The sequence below is a fragment of the Uloborus diversus genome, chromosome 1 (genome assembly GCF_026930045.1).
Source record: "Uloborus diversus isolate 005 chromosome 1, Udiv.v.3.1, whole genome shotgun sequence".
Lineage (NCBI taxonomy): Eukaryota > Metazoa > Arthropoda > Arachnida > Araneae > Uloboridae > Uloborus > Uloborus diversus.
Window position 1 is genome coordinate 78,133,864 of NC_072731.1, and position 12,412 is coordinate 78,146,275.

General features: G+C 32.6%; 1 protein-coding gene across 1 annotated transcript in view; it reads left to right on the plus strand.

The window, feature by feature from the left end:
• LOC129227106 (DNA polymerase delta subunit 3-like) overlaps positions 1–12,412 on the plus strand; it is a 79,453-nt gene that overhangs the window by 45,113 nt on the left and 21,928 nt on the right. Inside the window, exons 6-8 of the mRNA XM_054861718.1 lie at positions 405–567; positions 6,946–6,989; positions 7,071–7,154. Coding sequence (XP_054717693.1) covers positions 405–567; positions 6,946–6,989; positions 7,071–7,154 — 291 coding nt within the window. The remainder of the gene's footprint in view (positions 1–404; positions 568–6,945; positions 6,990–7,070; positions 7,155–12,412) is intronic.

The window sequence follows — 12,412 nt, forward strand, 5'->3', positions numbered from 1 at the left end:
TTATAGGATCCACATTTTAGTTGGAAATTATTATCTGTCATGTTTGATCACCAAAAGAATCCCTATTTATAGTTACTCTAGATTATCGAAACAGTTAAGCAATTTTTTAAAAAATTATAAATTTTTTTATCCATTTCCGTAAAAAACGGTAAAAAAGCGCATTTTTGTGAATTTTTGTAGAAAAAAGTAATTGCAAATAATAACTAGCTTTTCGTTCAAAAATTCAGGTCTATTTTTTGCAATAAATAGAAAAAAAAAGTCCTCATAAACGAAACTTTATTTTTTACATTTTTTTAATTAAAGTTGATGTTCCCATTTGGGAACATTGGCAATTAAAAGGTTAAGAGTATGTTCCTTTCTGTTGCTTTACCTTTTCAATGTAGTAACATATTTGTTTTTTTCAGAGAAAAATGTTTTAAGTATGAAAAAAATCGATTCCCCTCCATCAGCGAAGGAAGAAACAATAATCCCTAAAATTGAAACTGAAGAAAAGTCTCTGCCAACCATATCTAAAAAGTCAAATTCACAAAATACAAAATCATCGCAAAAGAGAAAATCCAGTGAACGGTATTTTTTGCTTAATTATTTGTCTCAGCTAAACATAGTATATTCATAGAAATGAAAGTTTTCCAAGTTTTTAGGAAAATCTTTAAAAGAAATATTTTCTCATATATGTGTTTCAAAATCATGACTAAATATATAGTTGCCTGAGAAACCTGTGTCAGATTATGACCCTACTGATCTCTTTCTTTTGATGATATTTTATTGCTTTTGTATTTTTTTGCTGAATTTCCTTTGGCATTTGCATAGGCTTCTCCCTCCTCTTTCCAAGGCCGGCGAGAGGTTGTGTCAACCTAGTCGGAAAATAGGGCCGGCTTAGAATGAGAGTATTGTAAGTTTTATGGGGAAGGGAAGAGAAGTGACTACACTGAAATGCTGCATTGGCATAATCACCCCCCCCCCCCTCCCCCCAGTCAAAACTTTCAGAAACGCCTCATTGCCGCACTTAAAAACAATGAGCAACTCAACCATGGTATATCAGTGTAGCAAATATACATTAAACAACATATTAGAAGCAACATATTAAACAACATATTTGTAACATATTAGAAGGATATAATAACAAGAATATAATGAATATATACTTGCGTGTGGGTCTATTTCCTTACTTTATATCAGAAAATACTCATTAACCAACATATTAGAAGCACTGAATAGCAAGAACGTAATGAGTACATACTTGCTTGTAGATCTATCACCTACTTTTAAAGCAAAAAAATTAAGAAAAAAAATGAAACATCAAATTTATAGTAATCCCTGATCTTTAGAAAAAAATCGATCGTTTTATGGTGTGTTTTTTTTCATATGAAACCTCTTTACCAACATATTTACTATACTGAATGCACAAGGTTCATATTTATGTGTGGGAAAAAAGCTTGTTTCTCTGATCGCGCTTTTTTTTAAAGGTTTCTTTTGGCAAAAATGATTTCTGTTAACTGTTGCTTTTATTCTGAACTAACATCAATACAATATGTTTTTTTTTTTTTTTTGCTTTCTTATTTCGTTCTCTTCGAAAAAACAATTTCTAACTTTTTAGCAGATCTAGGAAATTTGGCATTTCCTGCTTTTTTCAAACAGTCCGTTTTTTACTGTAATTAAATCTTTTAATTTCTTCGTTGTTCGGAATTCCTCGGCTGTGCATATTGATTGATGCAGTATTGTGATACGCATATGCTGTATCTGAATTTGAACTAATAAGGAGGCATAAGTTTTGTAGGGTGATATATTATTTATTTGTTTTTCTGCTCTGTGGCTTTTGTTGAAAATATTTGTCCAATATTGTAAGCATAACTGCTTGTAAGTTACTAGTCATTTTCAGTAAATGAATTCTCTTGTTAAATTTATTCCTTATACAATCTCAAATTTGACATGTCACAACCTCTTAGTTGACTGAAGCTAAGTTTATTCTTTGATTGAAATTTAAAATTAAACTCAGATTTTTAGTTTTACTACAAAAATGAGGTATGAAATGGGCTGATAAAAAAATAAAAAGTTGTTTGTAAGCATTGAAGTAGCGGAATAGCTGCACTCTCCAGAACGTTTAATTTTTAACTCACAAACACCATGGTGTTTCTTCCAGTTACTGTAGTTTTAAAATGAAGTGGGATTTTTTAATCTTTCTTTTCTTTTTCTTTTTTAAATTTGCAATTTTATTGTTATTTTGAGAGTTCTTAAACTTATTTCCCTATTTTGAACTTACTTAATGGGGGGGGGGGGGATTTTGGAATCAGCACAAATGAGTTTGTATGAGTCAGCAAATCAAAAGTTGAAACATGTGAAAAAATCAAAATTTTATGAGCTAGTGTATCATTTTATTCATATTTTGTCATAAATAAATTTTTGCTTTTCAGTTTGTTCAAAGAGTCTGTTGTGAACATGATTGTTTTTTTAATTTCTCTCTGAGTACATTTAAAACTCATACAGATTTCAAATTTTTGCTGAATTAGGGAACTGACTGTTTGATTTATATAAAGAAGAAGCTATATATATAAGCAATCCCTATGAATCTCACCAAATTCCTACGTTTCTCTCCTTGAAAATAATTCAGGCAGAGGATCAACAAAAAATCCAATAGATAAAAGTAATGGAATAAAAACAAACATTTGTTAAGAATTTAGATACAGTTTTGGGACATCAAATGTAAGATTTTAGAATGTGGAATGCAAGGGATTATAATGGAAGATTTATATTTTACATTTTCTTTCTGATCAATTTATCATTCACAATTTTTTTTTCCTGCACAAAAGATAGGCCCACCAGGGTTCGTACGCTCCGGGAAAACCGGGAATTGTCAGGGAAAATGACACTGTCGAAAATGTCAGGGAAAAGTCAGGGAGTTTTCAAATTTTGTCCTCCAAAAATTTTTTTCCCAAGGAATTAAGTACCATGAGATCTAGTCTTCCTTTTTATTGTGATTTCAGGAAAAAAATTGTAAATTTTTATCTAAACTGACTCTGGCACTTAAAAACAGCAATGGAAAAACGAACGTTTTTTTTTCACAACGAAAAATGCGCCAAAAGAGCGAAGATTTTCTTACATGGAGTTGGTGAGGGGAACGCATTTCTTTCTACTGCCCACGGAGTAGGAAGAAGGAGAGAAATGTCCTACGGGATTGCTAGTGTAAAAGTGCCAACGATAGTTCACTTTTTCCAGAGGGCGCTGTATGTGCACCGCTCCCGACAATCGCAAGAGATCAATGTAAATGATGCTAAGTTTCTCATTTTTTTAGATTCAGCTATTAAAGCAAAAAAAAAAAAAAAACTGCTGGAAATTGTTTGTAATAAGGGGCCAATATAGTGGACGATGTACGGCTTTCGTCCACAGGAAGTTAGCGCAGTATTTTGATGGAAAAATTTATTTTATTTTACATCACCAACTTGCGGAATTCGTCTGCTATTAATATTGCGCTGTGCGATGTTTTATTTTTTACGAGCTGGAATGTTTCTATTCCTGTAAATAATTGACGAAATGAGAATGTAGTAGAATAATTACGTAAATACTTTTTTTTAATTAGTTGTAAATTTCGTGACATGTTTCGAGAACTAATTAAAACGAAAAATTTTTTTTTGCTTTCACGACCTTTAACAGATAAAAATAAATATTAATGTTCTATTCCCTTAACTTCAAGCTGATATTGATTATAATCATTTTATTCATGTATTTACGCACTGCTTAGAATAATTGTTATCATTATTTTTTTTATTATTATTGCATTTTTTTCTACAACCGAATCGAAAAAAAATCGGGAAACCTTTTTCATTTAAAAAATACACATGATTAATTTCAACAGAAATCCCCATAAACTATCTCAAAAAAGCGTTCCAAGGTATAATTTTCTGAATGAATAAGGTTTCTCGATTTTTTTTCCATTTGGTTGTCGAAAAAAATGCAATAATAAAAAAATAATGATAACAATTCCGTTTAAGCAGTGAATAAAATTATTATAATCAATATCAGCTGGAAGTTAAGTAAATAGAACATTAACATTTATTTTTATCTGTGAAAGGTCGTGAAAGCAAAAAATTATTTCGCTTTAATTAGTTTTCGAAGCATGTCACGAAATTTACATCTAATAAAAAAAAGTATTTACGTAATTAATTCTATTACATTCTCATTTCGTCCATTATTTACAGGAATAGAAACATTCCAACTCGTAAAAAATAAAACGTCGCACAGCGCAATATTCGAATTCGGCAAGTTGGTGATGAAAAATAAAATAAATTTTTCCATCAAAATACTGCGCTAACTTCCTGTGGACGAAAGCCGTACATCGTCCACTATATTGGCCCCTTATTACAACCAATTTCCAGCAGTATTTTTCTTTTTTTTTGCTTTAATAGCTGCCTCTAAAAAAATGAGAAACTTAGCATCATTTACATTGATCTGCTGTGATTGTCGGGAGCGGTGCACATACAGCGCCCTCTGAAAAAAGTGAACAAATGTTGCCACTTCTACATAGTAAAGATTTATCTCCTTCCCTTTAACCTCCCTGCTACTGCCTAAAGTTTTAGATGGGTTGCCACAACATTCTGTTCGTTTCAGGGTTCGTACGCTCCGGGAAAACCCGGAATTATCAGGGAAAATGACATAGTCAAAAATGTCAGGAAATTTTCCAAATGTGTCCCCAAAGTTTTTCTTTTCCCATTTTTTTCCCAGGGAATTTTGTTTCATGAGATCTAATCTTCATTTTTATCGATGTATTTAAAAAAAATTGTAACAATTTTATAGCAATGAAAAAAGTGGCGACCCAAAAAAAACTTCAGCAGCCGCCATTTTTGGCTCTCAGTAGTTCCCAAGGGAAAAAAAATCAAGTGAACAGGAATTTTGCACAAACTTAACAGGAGAGAAGACAATTTACTGCTTCGGAAGCACAACCTGTAGATGGGAGGGTCGATCGGTTAAAATCTGTTTTTTGAATCGGGAAATCATTTTAGCTACGTGTGAAACGTAGTCGCCATCTTTGGTCATTCACAAGATGGAAGTAGATACGATCCTAAAATGCCTAAGTTTCTAAAATCAAAGCAGAATTAGATGTTTTCTTTAATTGAAAACTGATGAAAATAACAAAAAATTTTCTGCAAATTGTTTTTCTATTATTATTATTATTTAAAATAATTTTCTTGAGAAATGAAAAATTTTGTTCTTAAAACAGAAGGATAAGATTATATCCTCACTGCCTTGGACGCAAATGTGATTAAAACTTTTCAAAGAATTGTAGTTTCATGAAGATTTATTATTTTTTTATTGTCTTCATGCGACAAATTAAAAAAGTTATTTATTATTTTTGGGCTTAGCCGCCATATTTGGTCATTCCCAAGATGGAAGTACACAAGACTTTTTAAGTGCCTAAGTTCCCGAAAACGGCATTGGATGTTAATTGCAATGCAAACTATTGAAAACAACACAAATTGTGCCTTTTTTTTCTGGATAATTTAATTATTTTCTGGAAAAATGCAAAATTTAATCTTCATTACATTTTTTTGTTTTAATTGATTTAGACTCTTATGTGTTAAATACTGACTATTTTTGCTTTTATTGTAGTTTTTTAAGGATTATTAATTATTTATTACTACTTTTATACTGCAAAGCCAAAAATCTACTTATTATTTTAAATTTTTCACTTTGTCGCCATATTTGATCGTTTGCATAATGGAAGTAGACTTAAACTTCCAGAAACAGAATTGGATGTGAACATTAATGTGAACTATTGAAAATAACATTAAATGTGCAAAAAGTTATGAATTTTTGAAAATTAACTGTTACTTTCTGGAGAAGAAAATTTGAAATTTTAATGTAAGCATCCTTTAATATGTGAACAAAAAAAAAAAAAAAAGATTATTGGCATCGGCCTATGATTGGCGGATGTTGATTTTTGTTACTATGCATTACATGGTATGCCGATCGATGCAACAAGTTAATCATATTTATACTGAAATTTAGCTTTGCATTTTGCTCAGTATGTTTTGTGTAACCTACTAATAAGAAAATAAAAAGCAGTATTGTAAACCAAAAGCGGATACTAAAAGGTTGCTGCAGGACTACAGCAAAATGCTATAATATTACGCATGACATCAAAGAAACGCTAAAATATGGTGAAAGTACTCTGTTTTCAACAAATAGTAAACAAATTAAAACAATTTTAAACAAAATGTTGAAAAAAAACTTAAAATTTTGACAGAGAAAACAAAGGAAAAAAAAATTCCAAGTTTTTTTTTTTTGATCTAAGGGGAGAAGTTTCAGTTCTTCTGCATTGCTACTTTAAACAATTTTAATTATTTTGAAAATATTACTATTTAAACTTAAATTTTGAATGAAGCGAGTAACCTGGAGTTTTCTAAAAAAACAACCTGGAAAACCTGGAAAAGTCAGGGAACTTTTTTTAACCAAAAGTGTATGAACCCTGGCCCACTCTTCCCTCCACCTAAAAATTTGATTTCTAGTTTTTGTAAATAACAAAAGTTAAATAAAGGTGAAGATTAGTGGTCCCTTCTGGCTTGCTGCGGAAATAAAAAAAAAACCTGGCAACTAAAAGTATTATTGCAATTCCCTACAAAGTCGTCACTTTCTCCCACCCCTACCTGTGCTACAAATTTATGTTAGTACCATCAATTAGTTTTAGCAATGTTCATTCAACTGATAACTTTTATGTTTTAGTCGCAATTTAAAAGCTAATTTGTTGTTCAGTTACTCTTTTTGGTTTTTATACAACAAGTAGATACATGGGGGGGGGGGGGTGCTAAATAACTTTGCTTTTATTCGTCCTTGGCAACCAGGCAATTTACCAATCTTGATCTTATGGTAAAAGTGTTGATCTCTTTCATGTCATGCAGTTTCTATTTCTACATCATGCAGTTTTAAGTGTTAATTTCTTTTCATTTTTTGTAGACAACTGAATAAGAAATCCAAACATAAAAGGGATAGTGATTCAGGTAATTTAAGAATATATAGAATTAGAATTCTGATTGAAGTAAGAATTATATTCTGAATCATCTTTTCTATTTTTGATTCAGAAGAAGAAATGCAGCCTAAGAAGAAGAAGCAGCACAGGAGGATTTGTACGTTTGAAGATTCAGATTCTGATAGTGAAAATGAAGGTAGAATATTTTAATCAAAAGCATTCATTCTATATAAATGATATTAATAGGGTTATTCTACTTTTACTTTAAATAGTTTTCTTTGTTGATAAATTTTAACATGCTGAAAATGGAATTTGTTGAAATGCAGGGTAAATATCAATAAAAAATATCTAAAATGTATATCCCTGATGTACACAGAGGGACAGAACATACAAACAGTATTAAAAACACCAGAGATAAATAAATATGTATATACATATATGCAAACTCAAACTGTGACCAGCGTTTTTTTTTTTTTTTAATGGATCTATTTTTACATGGTGTGTACAGACTCCTGGGAAACTACTTAGGGTTTCCAAGGTACTTGGAACTCCTTGAATTTTTAAATAGTCCCTGGAATTGTTCGTCAATCGAAACTAACACAACTTCCATTGTGTTATCAATTGTTACTAAAAGAAATCATTATGTCTTGCTTACAAAACATAAGAATAACTGTTTGGCACCTCATGTAGTCTCGCTTGAAAAATCAAGGGTTTTTTCAAAAATCTAGAATTTTGTTTTAATTTACTTATTTATTTTTTGTGCTAAGCATTGGTATTGTGGTATCAGTCAGTACTGCAGTAACTTATTTTATTTGTTTTGAAAGGATTCTTTTTCAGGCAAAAACATTGTAAGGGAAACAAAAACATGCTAGGGGAGACCTCATAAAATCAGGGTTATTTCAGACCTGGAAAAGTCATGGAAAATTATTTGAGTCATGGAAAATTATTTTTGGTCATGGAAAAATTTAAATTTCATGGAAAAAGTTCCAGATGAAATGCATTATTCATTTTTTAAATTTTATTAAAAAGCGTGAAGTCAGCAAGCGCAGCAACCCAAGCATGCTGATTCCCTTCCCCTCCGAGAGTGGAAGGGGAAATTCTATTTTTAGCATCATGCTTTTGGGGCCCCAGAATCCTTTGCGCGGATTTCAGAGAGTGAGGCAGGAGTGGGAGCAGGTGGGGGGTATTCGGGCCGCGGCCAGATTGGCTACTTTTTCAGTATGCTCACTTCTGAAAGGGCGCCAAGCTTAAACTAAAATCTGTACGAAAAATCGCCGATTTTTCCACATTTTTTCGTTTTCTGAACAAAAATAACTTTCAGTTGAAGTTAAAAGAAAAAAAAATGAGCGACTTTTTTTCTCTCTGGCTACTTTTGGGGGCATTTTTAACTATTTTCTCTCTTAAATTTCTGGCAACCCTGTGCCTTTAGTGAATTGAGGAATGAGATAATGCGACGTTCCTGTGGCTGATTTGCATTCAATATCGAAACCGAAACCATGTGAATGTTATATTTATCCTTTAAAAATTGTGTTAGCTGAATTCTTTAATTTTTTAAATAATTTTTCCATTTTATTTCATTTTTCTCTTTCCATTACTGAAGATGTCCGGTAAGGTACTTTTGTTTTTCATCAGCATGGAACATGTTTTTGCTAAAATTTGTAAATTGAGCCAGTCTAAGTAAAAAAGGAAATATGCCTGGAAAATGTGTTTTTAATTACAATTGGATGATAAAGGAGGAATTTTCAGATTGGGTGCTAAATGATGAGAATAAATTTCGAGCACAATGTTCATTGTGCAGGAAATCATTTGATATATCAAATATGGGAGAAGCAGCCCTAACTAGTCATGCAAAATCTAAAAAACATAAAGATAATTTAAAAGCAAAAAATACACCAAATTTAAGATTGCAAAATTTTTTTCAGAATGAAGCTTCAACATCTAAACAGAGCAACAAAGAAATTGCTACTTGCACTAAAGCAGTTAGTTCAAGCTCTAAATGTAAACTGTCCGTCATTGGTAATGACGTTCTCTCTTCAGAAATTTTATGGGCCTTGTATGTCATTGACAATCACATATCATACAATTCTTGCAAAAATTTTAATTTAGTTCTTCAGAAAATGTGTCCTGATAGTGAAATTGCAAAACAGTTTTCATGTGGTGAAAAAAAGTGTGCGTATGTATGCCGTTTTTGGGATCGCCCCATACTTTAAATCTCTTCTTATGCAATCCTTAAAGCAACAAGATGGTTATGTTTTGCTCTTTGATGAGACACTGAACAAAAAAATGCAAAAGAAGCAGATGGATTTGTATATACGTTAGGGTGTCCCAAGATATAATGGCGAAAAAAAAATTTGTGAAACCGAATACGCATACCCTCCAAATTTTTTCCTTTTCACCTCAGAAACATGAGAAAAAAGTTTTATTGCAGTAAAATAACGGGAACCCGTGCCGACTTGAGGTCAAAGTTGAATCTGAAATCCTGTACAGCTACTACAGTGAAAATACTGCTAACTGTATAATTCTTTGCTACACGTGACATCAATTTATTTAAAGCAGATATTTACAACAATATTAGACTACAAGAAACATTACTGTACATATTTTTATTTCAATGTTTGCTTTTTGCAGTCAGGATAGAGCTTCTGGTGCTCTTAAACGCAACGTAACACACATTGTTTTTGTTCCTCATCAGCTGTAAGCAAACCATGAAAGTCCTGCATCATTTTTACCTCTTTTTCAGCTGCATCGCTTACTGCTCTTAACATTGAGACAGTCTTTATCACATCAAAAAATGAAATATTATTGACCATACCATAAAAGCTGGATGAATTTTTGTAGAGCAGCTTTTGAAATAATTGGGTCCACATTTTCATACACTTTTTCAAAAAGCACAAATCTTTGTTGGGTGCTTTGAGTGTCAAAATGCATTGAAGCCATGGTTTCACGTATATTGTTACTACAAAAAAAGGAGACATAACAATGTTTCATTTTCCTTCGTATCTAATTTTAGTTGTGAACTAAATAGTAATAGTTGAAGGGAGTAAATCGCTCGAACTGTCCATCGAGCTTGGAGCATGGCTCCCGGTGGTCTTATTTTAAATTCATTTTCTGTATCTCCACCTAAAAATATGATAGGCAGTTCTATCAACTCTTTATAGCCATCCCTGACCGTAATATTAGCGAGTTCAGCACGGTAAAAGTCAAATAAATTTTCCAAGTTAATGTACAATTCGGAACAACTCCGCAGCTCCTCCATAGCACTGTATTTTAGTGGGATAGATCAGTTCATATATATGATGGCGGCAAGCAAAGGAAAGCATTTCTCTATCAAATATTTGCTCAAGAATAGCGCAAGAACTACTGAAAGGAACTGTTTTGGAAGCTGTAGTATCACATCAAAAGAGTTTTGAACTTTGTCTTCAAGATTCCAATATAAAACTGCCTTTCAAACAGCCTGTTTTTGTTCTTTTCTTGTAAAATTATCCAGTTTAGACTCAGCAATGAGTTGTTTGTCACATCCTTATGAAATAACCATAGATAACCGATATTCATTTGATTTTTGAGCGCTCAAAGCAGGCAACATTTTCATATCCCAAAGTAAATTCACTACATGTGGTACCTCGTACTGAAAACCAATTTTATTCTTTCCTGGTGCTCCTTCCGCTTTTCGATTCGAATTCTTTGAATTGAAGATACCTATGAGAAATTCATCAATGTTACACCCAAGTGCGTCAATAGTAGCTTCAAGAATAAACACATAATCTCGTATACTTGGACACTTGTCCAATGCATCAACTTTCGGAGTAATAAAATCGTTCCTCATTACATATTTACTTGTTCCAGGTTCTGATAATTCTTGTTCCAGGTTCTGGAATACTTGTTCCAGGTTCTGGAATACTTGTTCCAGGTTCTGATATACTTGTTCCAGGTTCTAATATACTAGTTCCAGGTTCTGATAAACTTGTCTGGAGTACTGCTTTATATGTTTCAGGGAAATCTTCTGAATTAATATTTTTACTAGAGCTCGAAGAGGAATTTTCTTGTACAGGTTCATACAATTCCGAGGATGTTGAAGCGGAATCGTATTTCATGCGCCTGTTTTCTTCTTTAACAGCTCTGCCTGAATACTTCTTGCAGTTTTTTGTTTTGTATTTTTTTTGTAAGTCTCTCTAAATTTGATACAGATTTTTAAGGTTATTCACACAATTTGGCAACGATTTGGTGGGAATGCGTGCCTTTTCCCAAAAGATGATGCATTTTGGAATAGCGAGATTTGCACTTTCACTGATGGTTAAATTTACTTCTCGAATGTTATAAAATAAAACAGACAGAACTTATCCGTCAGAGGGAAGTTTCAAACCTGTAATTTGGTGTTTTACGACTCCTATTAAAAATATCTCTTTTTTCGAACTTCGCAACTCCAGTGCCATGTTTCGTTCCCTATGGAACGACTATATGTGCGCTCGCTGACCGGAATGTATTCGTACTGACACGTTTGACGGTTTGAAAATTGCCACGGATAAGACCCCCCCCCCCCTCCACAACATATGTTTTTTCTGTTTTCATTTGTTTTCTGTGTACTATTTACAGCTGTTTTGAGCTTCGCAAAGTATCGCGTCGCCAGCGTTCGCTTGCTTATGAATACACGTGCTATTTGCACGTTTAGGCCTTTAGGCGCAAGTCGGCACGGGTTACTGTGCTTCAAATTGCATGAAACTTTTTTTTACAACGGTTTTGATGTAAAAGGAAAAAAATAAGAGGGTATGCGTTTAAAAAAAATGACTTTCATTTTTTTGGGACACCCTAATATACGTGTATGGGAGGAAGACTGTGTGGTTACAAAATACCTGGATTCAAGTTTTCTCGACCATGCAACGGCAGAAGTAATGTTGGAGAAACTTAATGAAACTTCAAGCATTAATGGGTTACCATTAGCTAACGTTGTGCAACTGTCGATGGATGGGCCAAATGTTAACTGGAAACTGTTCGATTTGTTGCAGAAGCAACTTAAGTCAAATTATGAATCTAAAGTATTAAATACTGGCAGTTGTGGGCTTCATATTGTAAATGGAGCTTTTAAAACGGGTTCTGAAGCATCTGATTGGAAAATTAAAAAGTTACTCTCAAATTTGTATTTCCATTTTCATGATAGCCCAGCCAGACGGGAAAATTTCTTTAATGTAACGGATTCATCTGTCGTTCCACTTCAATTCTGTGCCCACCGGTGGATCGAAAATGTAATAGTGGCTGAAAGAGCCTTGGAAATTTGGGATAATTTAATAGTTTATGTAAACGCGATTAAAACATTAAAGTTAAAAGATCCAAAAAACAAATCTGGGGATATATTAAAAGACTTTGCCATTGATTTGTTAACTCCTGCAAAAATGTCATGCTTCTTTTCAATTGCTAAGCTTTTCCAACCTTTCCTAATGAAATATCAAACAGACAAACCAA